The sequence below is a fragment of the Halichoeres trimaculatus genome, unplaced genomic scaffold (genome assembly GCF_033239565.1).
Source record: "Halichoeres trimaculatus isolate MK-OKI-2021-1 unplaced genomic scaffold, fHalTri1.1 fHalTri1_scaffold_17, whole genome shotgun sequence".
NCBI lineage: Eukaryota > Metazoa > Chordata > Actinopteri > Labriformes > Labridae > Halichoeres > Halichoeres trimaculatus.
Window position 1 is genome coordinate 5,459,549 of NW_027437195.1, and position 23,650 is coordinate 5,483,198.

The window sequence follows — 23,650 nt, forward strand, 5'->3', positions numbered from 1 at the left end:
TCATGGGCTTGAACAAGCGCCTTGACAGACGGGATCATCAGTTAAAGACGGCCTGAATTTAGATTTGTTGAACTCCATCACTTCATCACTTTGTTGCTGTTCACACAGGGCTCACAGGGACAAGTGTGTCAATATAGAAATGATGCAAACATCATCCTTCTCAAAATAAAAGAAACACAGTGGTACAGTGTGTGCAGAACCCTTTTTTCCATCTGTAGCCCAGGTCTGGGTTAAAAGATAAGCAAATGTTAAAGGTGATACCACAAACGTTTACTTTTGGATGTGTTAGATTCTCTACAGACTCCCAGACATCATCATTTGTGTCTTTGGAGAAAAAAAAAATTGTTCCTGTCATTTTTACCAACTATTGCATCAAAAAACATTCCCCTGGAATGGTACAGTTGTGAGTTTAATTGACTCAACATAAATTCTGTAATTCACTTCACATCATGGGAATTCACAAGATACAGTTTTAAAACAAGGGGCGCAAGAAATTTAACACAGTTAACACATCTGTTTGATTTCTACATTGTCCAAAGGTAAGAAAACACTAAAACAGGTCAAATTTAAGCGCTATTTGTTCAACACAGGGTAACATGGATTCATAGAGTCTGCAGCTAAACAGAGTGTGGCTGTCATTAGCAGACAGGGGACCAACAGACTTTGGTCCTCCTTTGGTTCATGTGACTCCACCTGTGGCTCAGCCAGTTTAAGGAGGCACTGCTTACAAACAGCTTTATTAATCAATCAATCAACTTTAATTTGTAGAGTCCTTTACAACACAGAAGGTGACCAAAGTGTTTCCCATTAAAATCAACAACATCAGATCAAAACAATTCAAATTCAATATAATAACAATACAATACAATTGTAGTTGCAAGAATATCTTACCCCATTACTGTGTAGAAGCCAGTCTGAAAAACAAGTTTTTTGCCTGGATTTAAAAAGCCCAAAGTCAGTAATGATGCGCATGTCAGGGGGCAGCTAATTCCAAAGCCTGGGCCCCGTGACTGAGAAGACCCTATCACCCCAGTGTTCGGTCCTTGCTCTGGGATCTTCCAGCAAGAGCTGGTTTGTGGACCACAAGGCTCTGATGGGGTTACAAACACACACTAAATCAGATGGATGGGGAGGGGCTTTAAAAACAAAAAGTAACATTTTATAATCAATTCTAAAAGAAACAGTAAGCCATGAAGGGAAAACAAAACTGGGCTGATATGTGTGCGACGTTGAGTTATCGTTAAAAACCGTGCAGCGGCATTTTGAACCGACCAGAAGACAGCTGAGTGATGACTGGAAGACACCAACAATGAAAGCATTTTTCTTTCTCTACATTTACCAGACCAAACTAGGCGCCTTGTTTACATCCAGGTAGTAGAGCTTTAATGCATTTAGCAGCGTTAGACAAAGCTGCAGCCCCAGCTCGTGGCAACATGTGACCACCTTCTATGTGACCACCTTCTAGGCCCACATAAAAATATCACTTATGTGTATGTGACCAAGAATCCAAGTGCCAACTAGTTAAGCTAACACTTCACATTCACAAGACTGAACAAGCTTGTTTTTTAGTCTCAAGTTCAGGCCAATATTTTGGTGCCTGTGGTGTTTCCTCCTCCTTATCAGTATTGGAAACCCTGGGGAAAATACCCTCTGATGTGCACCCCTGAAACATCTTGTCCCCAGGGATACAAAGAAAAGTGTTTTAAAGTCCAAAATGTGACTGTGTGCTTCAGTTGTTATCATTCAACCATAAAACACCCCTCATTAGACCCGCTGTCTTCTTATTAAACACATATTTTAAACCCCTTCAGTGATCACCTCTGTAAAAACTGTTGAATGTATTGTTTCAGTTTTAGACTGAGAATCACCCGAGGGTGTAAATATTTCTCTAACTCATTTTAATCTGCTGAATGTGTGATATCTGTCGGTCTAAATCTTGGAGTGTGTTAAGCTGAACAGTTGGAGTCTAGCATGAACAACTGACTATACAGTTGGTTGGCTGTTCTTTTCTGTGTTTACACTTTGTTTATGGTCATTGTTTGTCGTCCTTATTAATTCACCAAATGGCGAATGAGGAGTTGTTCCAGCCTTAAAAGTTTTTCTCATAAACCATCCGTTTTTTCTTTAAAGGCACTCAGAGCATTGGGGATTATGTGTCGTGGCCTTGAGAGGAAACCTATGCTGCTACTTGTATAAACTGTAAAATAATCCCACCATGGAGCTCCGGTTTCTCCCCCCTCGCAGGCCTGTCGGCAAAACACGATCTGGCTGGATTTGGGAATGGAGTAAGGAGGAGGCAGGAGGAGGGCTTATCTGATACTTTCCAAAAAAAGACCCCCACTGGCCCCCACTTCCCAAAGCAGGCAGAGACACCACATCTGGTAATACTGTAGGCACATTGTCCTTCCAGGTCTGTGGGCGCGGCTCAGGTTTCCTCAATATTTTCCCGTGGTGGATTCGGTTCCCCAAAGGGCGCTGTGAGTCTGACGGAGCAGGCCAGCGTCCCCAGACCTTTATGATGAAGCAAGGATGTCTGGGATGAGCTGAAAGAGCTCTAAAATTAACCTGATTCATCTGAAGTGGTCAGACGTTGCCTCTGATTACTCATACAGACCGCTGGGATGGACCGAGACGCTGACAACAGGTTTTCACTCATTCATAAAATCAGGACTTCAGATAGGGAAAAAGCATCCTCTAATCCTGGAAATTGAAAGGGTCTGGAAGTGATTCTGTAGGCTGAAATGTAGTCATGCATGCCCCCTGCAAGAGGAAACCAGCAACTGCAGTCTTAAAAAAAACTGCTGGTACTCCAACAAAGCTCTGTTTGATCTTTTTACTGTGTTTTAAGAAATAATTCTTCTAGCTTCCAGGTCATAAACGGTCTGAAGTCAGCTCACTTTCCTCTCATAGAGAATACATCAAGCCTCTTTTGCTTAAGGTGGATGCTGCTGAATTATCTGAGTTCAATGAGGCATTATTTTTTACTGCTTCATGCTATTACTGTAGAAAACCACCGCTTTATGCATATTTTGGTGGCAAAGGGTAAATGATGCATACCAGCCCTGCTCAAAGGCACTAAGTGAAACAAATCTCTAGATTTGTGGAGGGAAAGGATACCGTAAAGGACCCTGAAGCCGGATCATCACTCCTAAACCTTGTTAACCCGTCTGCTCTCTGGACACAGTCTTAATTCATCCCACCATCTGCCTTTCAGCTCCATTCCAGCCGCTCAGACTGGACAGGTCTCGATCAGCTGGACTCTGCTGTAAATATGAAACACAATGAAGGAAGCCTCGCCCTCGTCTGCTTTTTGAAACCAACAGGAGCTCCCCCACGGCCCAGTAATGAGCAGCTGAGTTTGCAGCAGTTCACCTGGTTTCCGACCCTCATCTCACCTCTGATTTATTCACCAAACCAGCTGTTCAGATGAGAGCGCTGCTAGCTCGTGGTTCAATCAGGGAAAATTATGGTTTTTAATTACAAATGTCACGGGTGAACTGAGTAGCGTGTCAGTTTTGATCAACCTCATTTACATCTACATTTTAGGCAGATTGATTTATAATGAGGGAGTAGGTTATCGGTTCAATCTCTGAGTCCAAGGACACTTCAGCAGGGCAGGTGTCTTTTGACATGATAACTGTAGATCATTCTCATCGTCAAGCCATGTCTAAGTCATGATCCTATTTTAACCGATTTGTGTCTTTACTCACTTCACAGGTTGTTGAACTGATCTCTAGTGCCATCGGTGATTTAGTTCAAGGAATCTACTATGAGAATCCTGAGGTGAGTCGTCTTTTATTCCCTCTGAAGACTAACTTTGATGTGAAGCAGTAAAGCAAAACAAATCTGAGTGAAATGTTTATAGGTAAGCATCGAAAACTACAGAAAATGTGCCACTTCAGTAAGAACTCTGAAACTTTAGACATGATAATAAAAGTTTTGAGTACACATCAGAGTAATTCAAATGTAGGAAACTAGGGCTGGGACTTCAACACATTAATTACCATTGGTTAATTACAGGAAAAAAAAAGTTGACATACTTTGACACAGTTTATAGTTGAAGTCCAGCATGAACTCTCAGCAAACCAGCTACAGCCATGCACAAGGTGAAACCTCCTGATGTGAAAAACACCTGAGTGACACCAGACTGACGACAGACAACTTGAGATAAAACACTGTTCTCGGCTCGGTTGGTGGAACATTTCAGTAAAAAAATGAACGAAAGTGTTTAAGAGCATTGATGACCAAAATACTGAAGCTTCAGTTTTTGCAGAAGAGGGAAATGTGGAAACACCACAAACCTATACAAAAATCTGCAAATGTCCCAAAACCTGAACTGAACCCTGGTAGAGTACTTAAAGCATGGTCGACAGCATCCAGGGAACTGACTGAATAAGTGAAAAAAGGTTTACTCATCTCCAGCTTTAGTTTGTTAATTTTCAAAGTTGTAAATTTTACGGACTAGTTAGATAAATACATGCACACGAGTTTACAGAAAGTCCTTGGGACCTTGATTTTAGTGGTCTAGCCTCACAACATAACCTGCTCAAAATGGGATAATGTTCCTTAAACTGCACCTTTTAAAATCATATTTGATTGAAAATCAACATTGTTTAGTTGTTTAGGCTTATGTATTTGTTATTCATTGATGAAGTCATCTATTAAAATCCATTTCAAATGAAAAAGCTTCTTCTCCTGTCAAATATTGATATGTGGTTAGAGACTTACAAAGCCTTTCATTAATTTAGTTGAATTTAGTCAAGTCACACCACAGTTAGAAATTTTTTACAATATAAACAGTTTTTAATTTATCAAATAATAAATCATTTGGGTCTGTATGTTTTGACTTAAAATGCATGAATTACAGCTTTTAATTTTTTTTTCACTACATAAAGACATAGAGTTACATCAGCCTAAAGCCATGGTTGTGCTGAATCTAAAGAGGTGCTGCACTTCACTTCACTTAATGGAGAAAAATGAGACCACAGTAAGTAAAAAAAAATACAGGAGCAAAAAGTGCTAGGGATTCTGAGAGTTAAGCTCATCCTTTACTTGAGGATAACTGAGCTCAATCTGGGTCTGGTTTCCCTTCCTGGCTGTGCTAGGATGGGATCAAAGCAGCTGTGAGCTGACTTTCTGCTGGATGCTGACATAAACAGCCACTAGAGTCTTTTTAGAGTTGTGTTATTATTAAAAATCCACCATAAGTGGAGACCTTTGTAGAATTCAGCAAGTTACAGTGACAGGGAAAGATTTTCTTTAACAGGCAGAAACCTCGAGTAGAACCAGACTCATGTTAGACAGACATCTGCTGAGACCGGTTGTGAACAAGCACTATGATAAAATGATGTCTGTCACTGTGATTCAGATTTTTTTCCACTTTATTAAAAGTTTAAAATTTGGTTCCACCTGAGCAGAGCATGTCAGCAGATTGTAGCACACGATAAACTTCTGTTTCTATATTCTTTAAATGATAATCTTTAAGCTAAGATAAATTTATGAGTAACTCTCTTAATTCCACCTGACCACAGTGTCATCAGGTAACAGCCCAGTTCATTGTCTCTCAAAGTTTTCAGTCCGTTTTGTACACATTTACAGTTGTTCTCCTGTTTTCTGGTTAGACTGTACTGAGTTTGTTAAAGCTTTATTTACATGTTTTAATAATGTTAAAGTTAAGGTGTAAAGAAGCAGTTTACTCCTGTGCATTAAGTTTCAGCTTTTGTTGTAGAAGCTTTAAATGTTTAGGCTGATAGCGTCCTCTCCTCTTGATTCACAACAGGAGAACAGTCTCACTGATGGCGTGGACATGGCATCATGGGAGGAGCAGACGTTCCTGTCCCACGGCGCCTTGTTGGCTAAAAGCTGTCAAGCTGCGATGGAGCTCGCCCAACACGACAAAGAGTCCCAAAGACTGGCGTACAAGTACGGCAAACACCTGTCGCTGGGCCACAAAGTAAGTCTGATCTGAGCATCCCACCACACGCAGAATCCTCCTGTCACAAATCAAAACATTTTCATCATTTGACGTGAGAAATTAACCCTTTATGGTTCCACTTTGGTTTTTCTCCTGAGTGGAAGTGGGCAGGGCTTGGTTGGAAAATTGTGATGTTACTCATTTCTGTACATGAATCAAAGAGAGAGCAGTGCTTTCTTTAAAGTTTCATTGTGACTTATTCCTCTAAGATGACAAAACAATAAAACTAAAACAGCTTCAAGTCAAACTGAGATAACTTAGCATTTTCGGGGATTATTATGTCTTTAATACTACAAAAATACATAAAAATACTCATTCTTCTTTAAACAACACACCACTTTTTGTTAACTTGCACCAAAATATGTTCTCACAAACTATAACCTTTAATATTTTTATATCTATGGTAACAATTTTTTTGATTTGGATGCAGAGGATGATGTTTTGCTAGTCTTGAGTCTTTCTTTGTTCTGAAACTTGTCCCTCTGAACTTTTTTTGACTAAGCTTAGTTTAAATTTCAGAAAAAAAGAGTTTAATCTGCTTCAAACAGGGTGTTGATCAACTGCTTTATTGACTGATCTTCACAAGCATTAATATCTTTACTTTCCTTTTCTATCTGAATCGTAATATTTTACTTAATTTCCCCTAATTTGACTCAGAAAAAGAAATGAAAGAGCACTCAATGGTGTCCCTGCTTTAAAATGTGCCTTTTTGTTCAACTAAAGGGCAGAACAAAAGTTCAGACAGTGGAGTCAGGATTGGTGTTTTTGTATGTGACTGGTAGAATAAGTTAATGCACCACATAATGTTGTCTCCTTCCCGTTTTTGAGGATCAGAAGCCTCCAGCTGAACCAGAGCAGTAGGAGTATTAGCCTAAAAGTCGTTCAGTATGTTGTCAGTCTTGTTGCCGTGTCAGAACGTCCTCTCCTGCTGTGGCTCCCTGCAGCTGCTCGTCTCAGGCCTCGGCAGCTACAGGGAGTCTCTGCATGGGAGGAAACAGAAATGAGGTCTTTGAAGGAGAACCATCCTCATCAGGCCAGCTCTGTCATTAACTGTTCATCATGCTGCTCATTAACAGGGTCACTCAGAGTGTGGGTAGGCAGCATGCATGAACACCTGTTAACCGGGCTTTTACCTCTGGGCTGCTCTAATTGGTTGCACAGTTGAATCTCTGGCTGACTGATGTCTGAGTGACGAGTGCTCCTGCTTTCTCCTCTGTAGCTGAACTCTGACCTGCAGCCGTTTGTGAAGAGCAGTGTGGGAGAGCCTGTGTCGTTCAGTTTGAGCGCCGCCCCGGTGGTTTTCCACCGTCAGATCGTCGGTCAGGAGAGATGGCATCAGCAGCTGCAGCAGGTACAAATTACTTCCCACACTATGTCGCGGCTTCTTTGGGTTTTAGATTGATGTTTTTCAGTCTCTGGTGGTTCTCGACATCTTACAACAGAGAAAAACATCTCTACACTAAAAGGTCCAACAGACAAACAGAAAAAAAGCTTTTCTTCAAGCTGATACCAGTGTCTGTAGAAGCCAGGGAGTGAGTCTGACTCTGAAAGTTTGCCACCAACGTAAAACAACAACATGCTCTTCCTCTTTGTGTAGGACGTGTTGAGAGAAGGTGTTGGGCTGAGGAGAAGAGTGTCATGTTGTTACACTTCTCTTTACGCTGCCACTTTCCTCTGCCATTCTTTGGCCACCAGCTGTTGAAGTTAAACCAGCTAAAGACATTTAGAATAATTTCAAACAAATTATATGACAAACTTGTTACAGATACCCCTGTTTTGTTAAACTGCTTTAATTATCCTTGATTCATTTTAGATCCTTAATTTATACAGAAACTTTTTTTTCCCCTGATGGAAAGACCATTGTTGCCTACAACGGTCAGGGCTTTGGTCTGGACTAAAATCACAGAACAACTGTCAGATACTGTCTGTCTGACACACTTTTGTCAATCTTTGGTGAATATGCTACCAGAAGTACAAACCAGGATTAAGTGACAGAAACTACAGATTTTAACCTCCTGAAATCAGGCTTCAAGACCTGACCTGTGTGCAAGTCCAGTCATGAAAAACAGGACCATTAGTCCAAACCTACGTATGTAACGGTCCATTTGGCTGTAGCGTTAGCCGCGTGCATGACTGCAAATACTTGACGAGTTAACTTACTGCACCTTGAAGGCAAGGCAGGTGCAGATCATCATCTGTCAGGGAGCCTCCTGGAAAACCTCAGCATTCAACAAATTCATATTATTTATGCATACTACGCATACACAACGATAAGCATGGGGAGTGGTAGCAGTGTGACAAAGAAAAGACCAAAAATAAAATTTTCCGAGGAAAAAATGGAGATTTTATTCAAAAATATAGAATGATATCAACTAGTTAATCAGATAACAAATCTAAGTTTTTGATATAGCTCCACATTGTTAAACTTTTCCGGATGATTCCTTTGATCCCTAAATATCCACCCTCTTTGCACTTTGCCTCTAATGACAATATATAACCACAACGTCTGCCATCTTTAAAACAGCCTAACAAGACCGATAATCCTGCCATTAGCGCCTGAAATGGTGAAGTCTACCTCCATGAAATTTAAGGGCGTATTCACACCTGGACTGTTTGGTCCACTTCAAACCAGGGTTCGTTTCCCACGCTGGTGCAGACTTTTCATGCAGGTGTGAATAGACACAAACGAACCCTGGTGCAGATCAAACAACCGAACCGAGATCCACTTTTTGAGGTGGTCTCGGTCCACTTCCAAACGAACTGTGGCGCAGTTCATGGTTCTCTGGTGCAGGTCTGAATACAAACCAAGGTCCATCCGAACTAACTACGGGATACATGCGCCTTTTGGGCCTACAAAGCCACCGTAACCTAACCATCTTTGGTTCATACCTGATCCTCCGTCTTCTGTTTAGCCACGCTGTTGCTCGCATGTTGTGGGTCAGGACACGCAGAGCATAGCGTCTCCTTGCTGCGATCATTCATCTTCACTGTTACAAAATTGTAAACGGTGTTGTTAAGTCTGCTTTGGAGGAGCTGCTCTTGAAACTGAAAATGATTTAGCAGCTCTAATAAGAGCACAAACACACGCTTACCTCCATTTCCTGGTCTGTATTCTGTGTGCCGCCCTTTGTCAGTGCTGTCCAATGAGATCGTCACACATATTTGGCTGAGTGAAGCTGGCCTTTCTGAAGCAATGATGGCCGCTGCTAACAATGGGCTTCAAAAGCCTGTATCAGAAACAAATGGATGACATCATGGAGACAACGTCCAGTCTGTGGTTTACACAGGGTCTAAAACCCCCTCTGGTACTCAGTCTGTTGCTCTGTCTCAAATCAGTTACATCCGTTGGCAACCCTTAACCAAAGTGCACCATGAACACTTTGTACAGAGCAGTGCACAAAATCTTACAGGGTCATGTGGTTTAAATCAAACACTGCTGGGTCACACTTTCTGGAAGTGATGATTGCCTTTCAACCATCATTGTTTGATCCGTTTCCGCCCCTTCCTCTACATAGCCAAGATAGCTTCCCATGAGAGTGAGAAGTGTGCAGTGTTCCCCACTTTTGCACCAGCTGAGAAATCAAAGTGCACTACGTTTTTCCGCACTGTCAGTGTGAACGCACTTATGCACTCAAAATAGAAGTATAAGTGTACAGGAACAGAAGTATGGGATTTGAAACACAGCCCATGTTATTTTTATTTATTTATTTTATTTTTTTTATCCATTCAGAACATGGGCAGTCCCTTGTGTGTACAGATATTTCCATCCCCATCAGGCTTTGATGAAACATTATGATACTTAATCTAACACCAGCACATTAACCTAAACATGATTAGCATCATACCTAACATAAGGAGGTAGCTTTTACCATTGCCAGTATGTTGCTAGCATTAGCATTTAGCCTAAAGCTCCACTTTACTGGACTCCAGCAGTGAGCGGGAGTACTCCTTGTTTAGAAATATCTCCCTCAGGAACGTCTGGTTTTTAATTTAGTGTAAACATTTGGGAACATAGTTTAATTATGAGAATTTCTTTACCAAAATACTTCACTGAGTTTATTCAACAGATTTGTTGAGATGTTTTTGCCTTGAAAATATGAAAATGGAAAAAGGGAATGTATGTTCTTCTTAAAAAACCTTGTTTGTTATTTATTCACTTGACCTTTTATCCAGTCCTTGTTTACCGACAACCTTCATGTTTATGATGATTGTTTATTGAATTAGAGGAGCAAGAGTTTAAGATGTTTCCTTTAAAGCAGTTCAAATGATTTCTTTTAGAAGAAGGTTGTTTGTCAAAGACCTTTAATTCCAACGATTAAACCAAAATGTCTTCATCATGATGTTCAGGCAAACACAAGAACTTTCATAAACTGATGTATTTTTTTTTCTGACCATGTCAAGGCACAAACACAGAGAAACCAGCTGGATTACTCAAAGGTAAGCTCACTGGTTTATGTAAACCTCTTTCCATAATCTTCCCCTCTAGTGAACTCTGAAATTATTTTACAAAATCCAGAGATAAGTTTATAAGAAAGGTTGTTTTTTTTTAACTTTTTTTATCCTGTTGTGTTCACCTGTTTACTCACTGGCACAACATCTGATCTGCTCTGATCAGGCCATCAAAGAGAAACAGGACGTCTCTGCACTGTAACCTATATCAAAGTTGAGAGATGAGCTTTCCAAAGTCAATGAGTGAGGGAAGAGGGGGGCAGAAAGGGGTGCAAGAAGAGACCAAGGCTACAGGGTAGGGGTCTGATGGTGTTGGGGGAGAGTTATCTGGTCCCGTCTGAAACCAGAGCAGGAAGGATTAGTTACCGAGGCCTATTTGTGGAGGAGACACTGAGGCTCTGAGACAGTGGCATTGTGAGAGAATCTCCTTCAGCAGACCTGACGAAGAGGGGACACGGGGAGAGGTTTGAAAGGGAGGAGAGATGAGGGGACAAGAGGAGGAAAACTGAGAAAGGAGAGAAGGAGGGATGAAATTTTCAGAAGGAAAAGGAAAGACCTTGAGCCAACGAGTGAGAAACTTTGTCATAATTTCCTTCACAAACTTAATATCAAATGAAATAAACCAAAAAGCTGTGTGTGTTTGTGTGTGTGTCTAGCATCCTTAAATTGTCTGAATAATTAAGCATGTGTTCATCCAACTAACTACTAATAGTTAATCCATTAGTTCTGATCAGAGTTAATATTAACATTAAAACCTGTTGAGGTCTGACAGAAGGGGTCTCCATCTCCCAAGTCCAGTCAAAGATTTAATCCCAACACATCAAGATCCATGGAAATCCACGCCCTATAAACATAACAGAGATGTAAACCTAAGAGAAAAAGAACCAAGTGCATATGCAGGTATTCAAAACAAGTTGGGAGAATAATACTTTATTTTAATACAGGATGAGCACACCAGAAGGGGTGAACAGAGGGTGAAACAGGATCTTTTTTTTAATTGAATAAGCAGCCAAGTTGATGCCTGGTTCGACGCTTGCAGTTTCTTTAGAGAAGAAAGGCCTGCGGGGCTTTCCACCTCCAGAATTCATGAGGTAAAACGCCCTCAGCAAAAAGGTGTCCCAACACACCAGCAGAAGGGAGCTAGGAGACGCCCAAATTCACTCAGTCTATGGAGTTCGGCTGCTGTTTGAGGCTGAGCTGACTTCATGTTTCTACTGCCACATGTATGACGTGTACGTGCTGTGTGTTCAGGGCACAGACCTATTAAAACACAGACTTTATTCAGAAGAAACAAGAGAGTGTTTTTTTAAACAATATATTTACTGCACTTTATACAGCAAGACAAATAACAATACCACTGTTGACATGAAATATGCATTAAACTGACAACATAATCACCTTATAATTCAGAAGAAAACATAAATAAAACAGTTAAAGATTATCTTAATTAGATAAAATACTTAAACAACTCAAGAATGGCCCAGCACCATTTTCCAAGACAATTAGTTTTGAAGCATCCAAGAAACTAAATTAAAGGTGACTATATTCCCTAAATATCTCCCCCTTTCCCCTGCCAATAAAAGTAAGTCTTATACCAATACCGATATCAACCCCCTGGCCTGCAGATTAAGTTTGTATGACTTTCTTCCAGAAATTTAGTAGTTTTGGACAGTGACACAGTGATACAGAGAACCCTGTCCTTCTAAACATCTAACACAGGTATCTGAGATGTTGGGTGACCAACTATTCAAGGAGGAGTTTCATCCTTATGTTATTGATTGTTTAACTTTGAAACATCCTGTTTCCCAGTTTGCCTCATGTCTATCCTCTTGGAGGTCAGATCTCCACACATCCAGCCTGTCAGAGGTAGTTTCCTGATCATGTGCTGTTAGAGCTGTATGGACAAGGAAATCAGACCTCTCCCCTCTGGATTTTGGTCTGCCACCTTCTCTACACTTATATCTGCCCAGATTTTAAAACCTCTGTCTGCTCTTCAAAAACAAGAGAGTTGGGACCAATCCCTTTTGTCACTCTTTCTCCTTCTCCTTGGCCCTCTGTTTTAAGGGACAAGGAGAAGGGGTGAAATACATCTCTTAGAAACAAGACGCCACTTGATCCTCGTTACATCATCACACTCACTGGCTGTTGTAGGCAGAGTGACTGTTAATTCACTTCCAAACAAAAAATGTTTTTTACAAAGTGATGATTAATCGATGTCAAATTAGGGTGACACACTCACATCAAACAGACTTCACTACCATGAACTGCATTACATAAGAAATGAGAGAGCTAAGCTATGAAAAGCTAACATGATTCAGAAGCTATAATATGTGTCTTCTTAACCCGTAATGTTTGCTTTTCATAGCTTATGTAGCTAATGCAGCTCCTGAATGCAGCTTATCTGTCTAATCATTCATGAAATGCAGTTCATTGTAGTTTGCTGTGAATTTGTCACTGTGGTCATGACGCTACAGCAGCATGAGATAGTTATAACAAGCAATTTCAAAATACAACCAACAATTTGAAACATGGCTAATATTTAGGTGGGATAGTAAAGGATTGGATACATGATGAAAAAAAATATTGTGAAAATTTCTCATACCCTTTGGTTTCAAATGTGGTCCTGGTTTGTCTGTGTAGTCCTTTGATCTTACAAATTGGGACACCTCTTTACTCGTCCTGCTTGCACAAAACCAAAGGCCAAGGGCTAGAACTGGGATTGGCCTTTAATCTACGCAGTCCGCAGTAAATACATCTGGATATTTGGAGCACTTAAAGTAAAGACAGGTCAGACATAAATACAAGAAACATGCTTAAAAAATCAGCAGGAGCACCTAAGATGTTGAGTTTATCTCTTCAAACAGATAGATACTCTATATGTTCAGGGACTGATCCTTCTGAAGCATCAGTTTATATTATTCATCCACAAGATGCACCATCATATGCTGGTTCAGAGCCTATGAGACAGACACTTGTCTTTGGTGTGATGGCACCTGTTACAGAGGAGGTTCACATCCAGGAGTGAAAGTAGACACACACACACACACACTCAGCAGCTCCAAGGCCAGGGAGGTTTCCAAGCCTTACAGGAGCATCAGGACCTTGAACTCAAGCAGAAGTGTTTCAGGACAGAGTTTTTATAAAGTGACTGAGGCGGGCATCAAGACAACAGTAGGTCTCACCCTGGAGTGAGAGTAGGGAAGAGGGGCCCCAGCTTCAGGGACTGATCCTGCTGGAGGTTCAGAGCACCTTCAGCTGTAGACCTGGATTTGAATAGGAAGAGGATTGTCTCTCCTCATGGACGAGTGCTTTACTCTTTTTCCCAAACTTGTGTGTGTTCTCCTCAGTGGATCAATGAAACTGTGAGTTCATCTTTACTGTGGCCTCATCAATCAGCACATGTGATGATCTCCCTCAGCTGGTGAAAGGTTATCAGCTGACAAAGGGTACACAGAGGGTCTGAGGTCTCCCTGCTCTGTTTTACACACAGGTCGACTCCATCAGTCGGCTTTCTTTGTCCACACTTGAACAAAGCTTGAGTCAAGGAGCATGATATTTTTTTTTTTTTTTTTTTTTCTGGGCCATAATGATAAAATTATTAGTCAAGGAGGCCAATAACCAATTTTTCAAGCTGATATGAATCTGCAGTAGAAGTGAAATTATTGGCGTCAAAATTTCAATAATACAAACTCCAACTCTTAACTTTGTTTAAATGCCTTCAAGCATATGTTCGTTAAACAGCTCCCAGGCTCAACAGCCTGTCTTATTAAGTTCAATGAAAACTTAAAAAAAATATCTCCCTATTTCTACAACAAGTAAAGTTTTCCAAAAATGGCTTAACCAATCAGATGTTTCTGTGGGTAGAACAACGCCAGAGACAAAGAGGCGCAACTGCATCAGAGCCAAAACGGCAGAATTTTAAATTTGACTTCTTATTGCCGCCTGGCTGATTCATCCTTTGATGGAATCAATGGTCTCATTTTTCTCAGAATTTCATGTTTTGTGCAGTTTTTGTGCAACAGTTGGGGCTCATCAGGGAAATGAAATAAACCTGTAGTCTGCAGGTCTACTCACCAGTCGTTTCTGAGTTTATTGAATCAGAGCTCAGTGTGGAGTCCTTTATTGAGAATCCCACTTGGGAGACACTGAACTCTTGTAGGGAGGCAGACTTGATGTAAATTGCTCTCCAGTTTGTCATCAGAGTGTCAGCGGGGAGCAGAAAAGACAGTAAAACAGGTCGTAGTGACTGGTTTTCATGGAGAAACAGATTCTCACTGATTCTGGGGCTAAAGCAGAGGGTGGGGAGGAGGACGCTGAAGAGGGCAGTACTGATCCCTCAGATGAGGTTTTATTCAAACCGCAGCGTGGACCACTTCTGATGAGAAAACGGAAAAGATTCACAGATTTGCTGATTTTCTTTTCTCTTTACAATTAATTAAGTCTTTTTTGTTTTTTTATATCTTTAAATAAAACACTTTTCCTGCTGGTGAGGTGAATATGGCTCTCATTAAGTCAAATAGACCATTTTTACTAAACCATAAGACATTAACCTGTGTTCAGACCCAGTTTTTGGAGTGCATATACATAACGTTGTTGTAGTCTGGGTTTTCTATCATAAAAGTATGGGTTTTGTTTTGTCGCATCCATTTTTCACCTGCGTTTGAGACGTGCTCTAACTTTCTCTGGCTCCTCTCAGTTTGTCGAGTTGACAGCTGGATGGAGTGACACAAACATGGCAAACTAACGTGTTTTCATCTGTTCGACAGCTTTTGGCAGCAGTCAAGTCGGAGAAAGGCGTCAGCACAGCGGTGGACTTATGCTGTTACCATAGCAACAAGGCTCTAGAGGCCATCCAGGCTTTCCCCTCCTCCGAGGCTCGATCCGCCTTGGAGAATATCGCCTCCGCCATCACCAAATTCTGACCTGGACTCTGAAAGCCTGATGTGTGTGTGTGTGTGTGTGTGTGTGTGTGTGTGTGTGTGTGTGTGTGTGTGTGTGTGTGTGTGTGTGTGTGTGTGTGTGTGTGTGTGTGTGTGTATTTGCAGCAGCAGCAGCGAACATGTGACACTGAGGGACTAATGAACTTCTCTGAGCCAGATTCTGGATGATGTCCACAGGAACTGATCTGCTTTCTTAAGGATGACGGTGTGCAGCAGAAATGAAATGACTCCATCCATAAATGGTTATTATTAAATAAAAATAAAAAAATCACATTACTTCAGCATCGTGTCATGTGTTGTGTTGGCTCTAATACGTCTCTTCCTCTCTCCTGTGTGGAGAAATCATCACGCCAAGCTGCATTTTAAATTCTGGCACTTTATTGTTAGCTCGCTTATCAGCAAAGGCACATACCAGGCAGAGCGTAATTTAAGATGTTCTGAGGGATTGTTATTGTCAACTGGAAAATGTGCCATGAAGTGCAAATGATGCACCAAGCAGCACTTATTCTAACAAAATTCAATTTTTTAGAATCACCCAGGTTCACCCTGCTCATTACTGCACACCTCAGATGGCTCTAAAATCATAGCTGCTGGATGTAGTGGGTGTTTGCCAAATTGAAGAGCAGCTCCAAACCAGTTGTGAAAATGTCTCAAAGTCGTGTTCTACCTCGTATGTACCCCTGCTGATAAGCACAGCTGTGAAATGATGTATTTTTTTGTGGTGTCTGGCGCAGTTTCCTCTCCTCATAGGGGGAGATGGCAGGAATCAGGAGTAATGTCTTCTATGTTACCTTATTATGTCTGTCCCCGTGCCTGTGTATTTGATCCAAGTCGACCCAGGGGCGGGGAAAGGTCACACAGCCTCTCCCCTCGGCCCAGCCAGCGAGCGCATTGAAGCTCCGCCAAGCAGTAATTATTAATGAAGAGACCTGAGCAAATGGACAGGAAATGCAGAGGTATTGATTGGGCCGGCTGCCCTGCTCTAAGCCGTACAGGCTGGCGCCAGCCTGGTGGCCTGTGGTTTCCCAGGCTGCTGTCTGCGGAGGAGGGGGGGACAGCCAAGGTGTGAAACCGTGCCACCGCTGGCAGCTGTCTGTCACATCCAGGCCACACCTGAAGGACAGACCTCAGGAGACAAGGGGGGGAATGGAGGAGTGAGGGTGCACAGTGAACAAAGAGGGTCAGTGTAGAGAGCAGAGGTACATGCTGGCGTCACATCAGGACATCTCTGAGGACATCAATTCATGTCTGAAGTCTGACGCAGGCATCGTTGGCTAGAGGAAAAAGACTGCCTGGAGTATACAGCTTCATATAGGAGTAGTTATTACTAAATACAAGTTTCTCTGAAGTCACAATGAAGACTTAAATGACTCTCTACTAATTATCCTATTGTTGTGATTGCAACGGTACCACTTTATTCCAAATAAAAAAATGTCAGAAATAGGGATGGCCACCTTTCACGTTTGAAACAATTCAATACCAATGCCCAGTGCCTGGTAATCGGTATCTGTACTCAACAGTACCAATTTTCAGTACTTTAGTCTGTTCATGTGGCAATAAATATTAACTTGTTTAAGGGGCTGTGAGGAGTTTCTAAGTGATCTTGAAAAGTCTTCCCTCTAGACATAAGCCTGATCAGAATCCACACTTTAAAATTAGATAATCAACACCAGTATTAAAGGTTACCGGTTATTTCAAATTGCTGCTTCTTAGCTTCCAGATTGGGTTGAGCAGAACCAGATTGATTTTCAGCACGTCTAGGTCTCTATGACAACACCACGCCAGCTGATGAAGTTTAGTAGAGTGAAGAGATAAAACACAGAAATCTGTGTTGTTCTCAGCTAAAAAAAAGTTTTCTGTGATTAATTTTGTAGTGATGGTGGACAGTCAGACTGAAAAAGGACAGAAGAGCAGAGGAAAGATAAACAGGAGAGAGATAGAGCACGGGCTAAAGGCTAAACTGTTTGTGCTAATGTTGATTCCAACCCACAGTCAGCAGTTATTCTGCAGTGGTCTGTTCAAACTTGAGAGTCTATCAATAAAATGAAGAGTGAGGTTATGTTAGCTCTGATTGGTAGATGACTGGCAGGAAATAGCTAACCAGAATTTTCTAATATTACACATTACAGACATGTCTTAGAGCACTGCACTGCCGGCTGAGCTAAATATGGACAGTTACCAAACTACTACAACTACACTTACCATGGCACATTGTATCCAGTAAATAGTTGATTTTAACAGAGAAAATCTGTTTTGTTCTGGTCTACATTTAATTCCAAAACAAACACGCCTCACTAAAAGTAATTTACGACACTGTACATGGCACTCCAGGCCAGAAGGTGGCGAGGGAGTCCATTAAAACAGATCCTCCTCATAGCATCTTTAAAAAAAAAAATCCAATAAAATATGTTGTTTTTCAATAGAACATATTTATTTCTCAATATATAAACTTTTAATGCTGTGTTCATGTCCAGTACAGAAAATCGCCTACTTTTCCACTCACCCACAGTCACAAAGATGCGATTAGGTACCCAGACATGGTACCTTTTGATCTTACATGAACTGGTACTCAGTACTACAAACAGGATTCAGTCAGTGCGTGTAAAAGTACCAGGAGATTCAACAAATTTCTGGTCTCGTTAGGACGAATCTTACTGACTTAAGTGAGCCCATTATTCTAACTCTCTATTTGAAAAACCTGTTTGATTGTGGAGCTGAGAAGTGATAGTGATGCTGCTTCTCTTGTGCTGCAAACAGTCATTTTAAGACTTCTAGTTTTTTGATTTCTGTCTGAAAATCTACAGTAAGAAAATGACCATTCATAATTCAGGCCTGTTAACATTTTCATCATGAGCTTATTGGCACAGGGCTTCCCTTAAGAAAACTCAAACACACTTTACAGTTTAGGCCTCACTCTTGTTGCATCATGTGGAGCAACTTTCGCTCCCATGTTGCTCGTAAAACAAGGATTCAGGGCTTTGAGCTGTTGGCTAGATACTTTAAAAAACTGCATCAACCTATAAAATCAATTTGTGATTCATGAAGTGGGTTTTCCACTTCTCTAGCCTCTTTTTCAGATGTCTTGAGAAATTTCTGATCAGGCACATGAGGCGGTAACATTTCAAAAAGCTGAGGCAGAGCAGCCGTGGTGGAGAAAGAGGCTCTGAGGGAGGAGAGAGAAGCAGGAGAGAGGGTGAAATAAGGGATCTGTAGGAAGAAGGTGGGACTGAAGTGTAAAGAGATGGTGATGTGGAGCGAACTAGTCCAAAAAAACAAGCTCCTGTCTGTTGCAGGGTTGTAGGTCCACTTCATCTTCTGTTTTGGTTTCCGCTGCCTGGGCTTCCTGGGTACAGCGAGGTACAGCGTGTGCCAGGGAACGCCTCAGGCTCTCCATGAAATATTTATCCTCGCCGTGAGGAGACATGAGGAAAGTTACATGGAAAGTTAAAAGGACCAAACATGGAAGAAGGCTGGGGCTCTGCCAGAATGACAAATATAGTTACTAAACAGAACTTTTTCAGGAGATGAGGCCTGGCCTGAGCCGTGAAACTGTTGCATAGATGCTCCCAGCAGAAATCAGCCGGCCGCTGCAGAACAGGATTTGATAGGATGAGCTTTTTTTTTACTCAAGAAGTAAACAGCATGTCTCCAGTGGTATCCCTAAATGTTTGAGCCAGAGCATTGGACTTGTATTTCTTTCATAGCCGTTGCTTGCATGGATCGTCATGAGAAATCGTCCTAACCGCCCAAATATGAGAGCAGAGAGATTTTTCAGCCTCATGTTGAGCACCGCTGTAACCTGAGTTTGTGTTTGCTTACAGTTTCCAGTGTGAGAGTCTTGAGTGTCATGAAAGCAAAGAGTTGGCAAGACTGTACGTTTACATGCAAAACATGACGTATGCAACAGCAGCCTGAGTGTGCCCAGCCCAGACGAAGAGGGGTGTAATTACAGCAGGGTCCAGAGCAGAGTCACTCAGATTCCATTACACACACACACACACACACACACACACACACACACACACACACACATTTATGCACACAGGCGTAAACAGGATACAGTGTCTGTGGGGTTTATTTTTCTAAAATTACACTTCAGGCCTGACTGATGTCAAACATTAACCATTTCAACCATTTTCATCTGAGCAAAATCTGTATTTTTTTTAAACATTTCAATGTTCATGTGGCTCATGTTGATAGGATTTTTAAAATTGGGAAGATCAGTTTATTTACTTAATCTATTACTTATTCAGTATTTACCCTTGAAATTAACCATTTTTTTGACTATATCTTAAATTGTACTTGTTCTATGACGTAAAAAAATCCTCTTAAAGACAAAACACAACTTTGAATAGAACGTGTGTAAATTATTTTTTTTTTTTTAAATTGACTATGAGTCTTGATGGTATTTCAAACTTCTGATTCTAATGAGTAAAAAATGGAAAACTGAAGCTGAAATATTTCAAAACAATTTTTTTTAACAATTTTGCAACCTAGTATTTGATCTATTTTTTCCTTGTAAAGCTTTCATTTTAGTTACTCAGTCACATTTTTGATCTTGATGTGGGCTTCAGACCTATGTTGTGAGAATAGAAGTGGATAGAGTTGAAAACTTGGCAATTCGACCTCAGGTAGGCCAGACCAGTAAAATCAGAGCCAATTAAGAAACTTTGAATAACAACAACTCTGAATCTTTCTCTTTCTTTTAGTGCAAAAAAATGGTTTCAGTCAGACAACTCATGTGTCAATTGTTTATTTAGCAGCAAATATATTTTATGTTTGGCATCCAGGCTCTGGCCTCATCACCCCTCACAATAAGTTTACACGGCGACGTTGAGGGGTGATAAGAAAAACATACTGAACATAATCCCCCCGGAGCCTGCAGGTGGTTGCTGGGGTGGTGGTGGGGGCAAAAGAACATGCAGCATTACAAACGCAGGGCAGCCAAGGCATTGACAGGCAGAGAGGGATGAGAGACTCCCGGTTTAAATAGACCGCCCAATTGAGAGGCAGAGTGTGATAGCAAGATGGTTATGACGTGTGAGACTCGTAGTATGTGCGTAGCTGTGCTGCTCGAGTTGTCTCCCTGAACTAGCTCTTAGGCTCGCCCCATTTATAAAGATATTTGCATTAAATGCACTTAATTTTTGTAAAACATGAAGAAAAACCCAGAGTCTCTTCAAGAAAACAAGCGCAATTTAAACAATTTCATCCCCTACGTTTATAATGATAATAATAATAATAATAATAATAATAATAATAACAATAATTATAATAACAATAATTATAATTATAATTTTCTTTGTAAAAGTTTATCATTCACACATGCACAAAACAACTTATAGGTCAGAGTGTATCTGCAGAGTACAGAACATGAAGTCAAAGCTATCTGGAACTGAACAATTTAGTGTTTTGCTTTGTAATAAAACCAGCTTTTTGGCAGTCGTTGAACAAAAGGATTCCATCAAATCAAACCTCTCTGTACCCAAGCTGCTCTTCACTGAAAGTTTTTTTTTTTTGATCAACTTTTTTGTTAAAAAGCAACAGAATATGCTTTTACACATGAGCTTCAATAGAAGTAACCTCATAACGTACAATCAAACTTACAAATTATTTACAGATCTACTTTGCTTTGATGATTAAGAACATACATAAAATCTGAAACAAAGACAAAATGAATGAATGAAAATCTGATTTTCATGGACACACCTTTGCATACAAAATAAAATCTACAGACACAACTCAATAATCAAACAGAAACAAATAAACAGAAGTATGTAAAAAGAAATTAAATTAAAATTCAAAAAATATCAATTAAAATTTCACAAAAAGTGTTGGGTTTATGTTGTATTATGATTATGATTATGTGTGTCCATATATTATGATTTACAGCTAATGACCTTTTAATCAGATAGATGTCTCTAAACCAGTTAAACCTTTTGTTAATGGATGGAGATTTCACAGAGAACCAAGAACATGTTATCATCTTTTTTGTTGCTGTTGAGCCTGCAAAAATTTTCCTTAAGGTAAAGCCATCATTAAATAACAGTAAAGAGGGCTGTTGGGGAACCAGGAACTTCAGGAGTTTGTAGAGACATTGAAACACCTGAGACCAGAGGGCGGAAACTGACGGACATTCTCAAAAACTATGGGGGTAAGTACCAACGACAATAAGACTGCAGTTAGTGCAGTTTAAATGGTATTTTGACGTGCCTATATGGTGTTAAATAATACTTATGTAAATATTTAAAGTGGAAGAATTGAAGTGAGGGATTTCTTGATAAAATAACTATTTCAGTCCAATTAATGTTCCAGTGTAGTTCAAGGTTCTGTCCTTCAAAGTCCTGGTTCCAGGATGTGGTCACCCCCAGAGTTTTGGCACTCTTGGAGATTAAATCATTGTAGATAATAGATAATTGTCTTGTGAACTTTTTCTAAGTATTCAGTGAGTGAGAGGATAAAGATAATTTTCTGTCACTTCTCACTCTCTTAAAAAGCCATATGGGACCCTCTGAGGCTGTTTTTGGCTTGTTGGACAGCATTTGACACCCCTGCTCTAAACATACTGTAGAGTTTGCCATTTCAACTGCTTTTCCTAACACCATCAAGCATTTTAGGAATACTGTTACAGTTAAAAGGCATAACCTTGACATTAGTCAAAGAATCTGTGTTTTATTTAAAAACTCTCTTATGCATGAAATTCAAAAACCTGTGTAAAAATTTTTCCCTTCAGTGTTTTTATTCTTCTGCTTCGCGAAACATTCAAACATATCTTAACTGTATATTTAAAAGCTGTTAAGCTTTTTAACCCTCTGATACATGTCTGTTACTTTCTGAAAAAAAACACACAAATATTTAAAAAATAAGATCTTACCCATTTTATTTTCATTCCCTGAGAAGAACAATAACACTTTGGGAAAAAATGCGGATGCAGGGTGATCTGCAGTTCCACCACAGAAACCATCACACTGAGGAGAGCACGAGTTTCAGATAGCTGACCTCTGCAGTGACCTCTGTGCACCAGACAGCTAAGAAAACCTTCATCGTTTAAACCTTTCAGTTTCAAGGTTTACATGTTACATTGGTCATTCAGGACTTCTCATCAAGATGCAACTGCATCAAGTTGGTGTCTGTCCAAGTTGAAGCTCCAAACATCTGTTCATCCGCTGTCTGTGCTGCTTTTTTCAGTCTTTGGACTGTGGAAGGAAGCTGGATCCATGCATGCACAGGAGAGAGATGTCCCAATCAGGGGCGGAGTCAAGGGTGGGCTCAATGGTCCCAGGCCCACCCACTTTCTGGCAGGCCCAGCTCAAACTTTTCTTTAACTTTTCTTTTCTTTCTTTTTTTTTTTTTTTAAATCAGTTTTAAAGAGGAATATTATACATTTTTGTCACTTATCGCTTGTTTTGTTATTGTTAGATGCCCTGTCTTTATAAAAATGAGCCAAGTTTGGCAATTTTAAGCCTGTTAGTTAAAAGTTATGAATCATTCAGCCTCATGTTATATCAATACGACTAGAGAAGGATTTTGTGTAAAACTGTAGATTTTTGTCTTTTGTTGTGTTAATGTTGTTCATGTTGCTGCTCTTACAGCCAAGAGCCATTGCCATCTGATGCACTGAAAATTTATCAAATATTAAAGGATCAAAAAGCAGCCAAAACTGTTTTAAAGCATACATATTCACAGTACTATACCCATTTAGTAATAGTTATTTAGTAACTTTTGTAATTTCAAACCAGAAACCTTGTCATAAAGTTATGTTCTATCAAGTATTAGAGTGTCAGGTGAGTCTTCTGATCAGAGGTAAAAGCTGTTAAAATGTCACATGTCATGAAATGTTTCAAAGGCCTAAATAGTGTAATGTGTGGTGTTTATGTATAAACTACCAAAGGTGTCCAGTAACCAAGTAAAAATACTTTTTTTCTTAACCTTAAGCAGAAATTTGGGGTATCTATACTTAACTGGTGTAGTTATTTTTTAGCCGACTTTTTACTTCTACTTCTCACATTTTCAGGCAAATATCTGTACTTTCTACTCTGCACAAAACAGCCTCACAATCCAGTTTCATTCTGGCTTGTCATTGTTAAAAAAAAATACATAAAAAATAAAAACCCTAACCCTATCCTACATTGCCTAAGTTGGGCCATCAGAAAAGAATGAATTTTATTGTGAATGGATGAGATGTAAAAATATAATACCATTCCACACCCTGTTAGTTTGATCCATCACACCTGCACATGACACAAATCACGCCACACTTCAGCAAAGACATAACAGACGTATGTAG

At 40.3% G+C, this 23,650-nt stretch overlaps 1 protein-coding gene across 1 annotated transcript in view; it reads left to right on the forward strand.

Annotated features, from left to right (window-relative positions):
- The window catches only part of pdss2 (prenyl (decaprenyl) diphosphate synthase, subunit 2), a 44,514-nt gene extending 28,897 nt beyond the window's left edge, over nt 1–15,617 (forward strand). Inside the window, exons 4-8 of the mRNA XM_074691253.1 lie at nt 3,718–3,783; nt 5,780–5,953; nt 7,194–7,325; nt 10,376–10,411; nt 15,190–15,617. Of these exons, the coding sequence (XP_074547354.1) occupies nt 3,718–3,783; nt 5,780–5,953; nt 7,194–7,325; nt 10,376–10,411; nt 15,190–15,345 (564 nt within the window). The 3' untranslated portion in view covers nt 15,346–15,617. The remainder of the gene's footprint in view (nt 1–3,717; nt 3,784–5,779; nt 5,954–7,193; nt 7,326–10,375; nt 10,412–15,189) is intronic.
- Nucleotides 15,618–23,650: the final 8,033 nt, after the last annotated feature.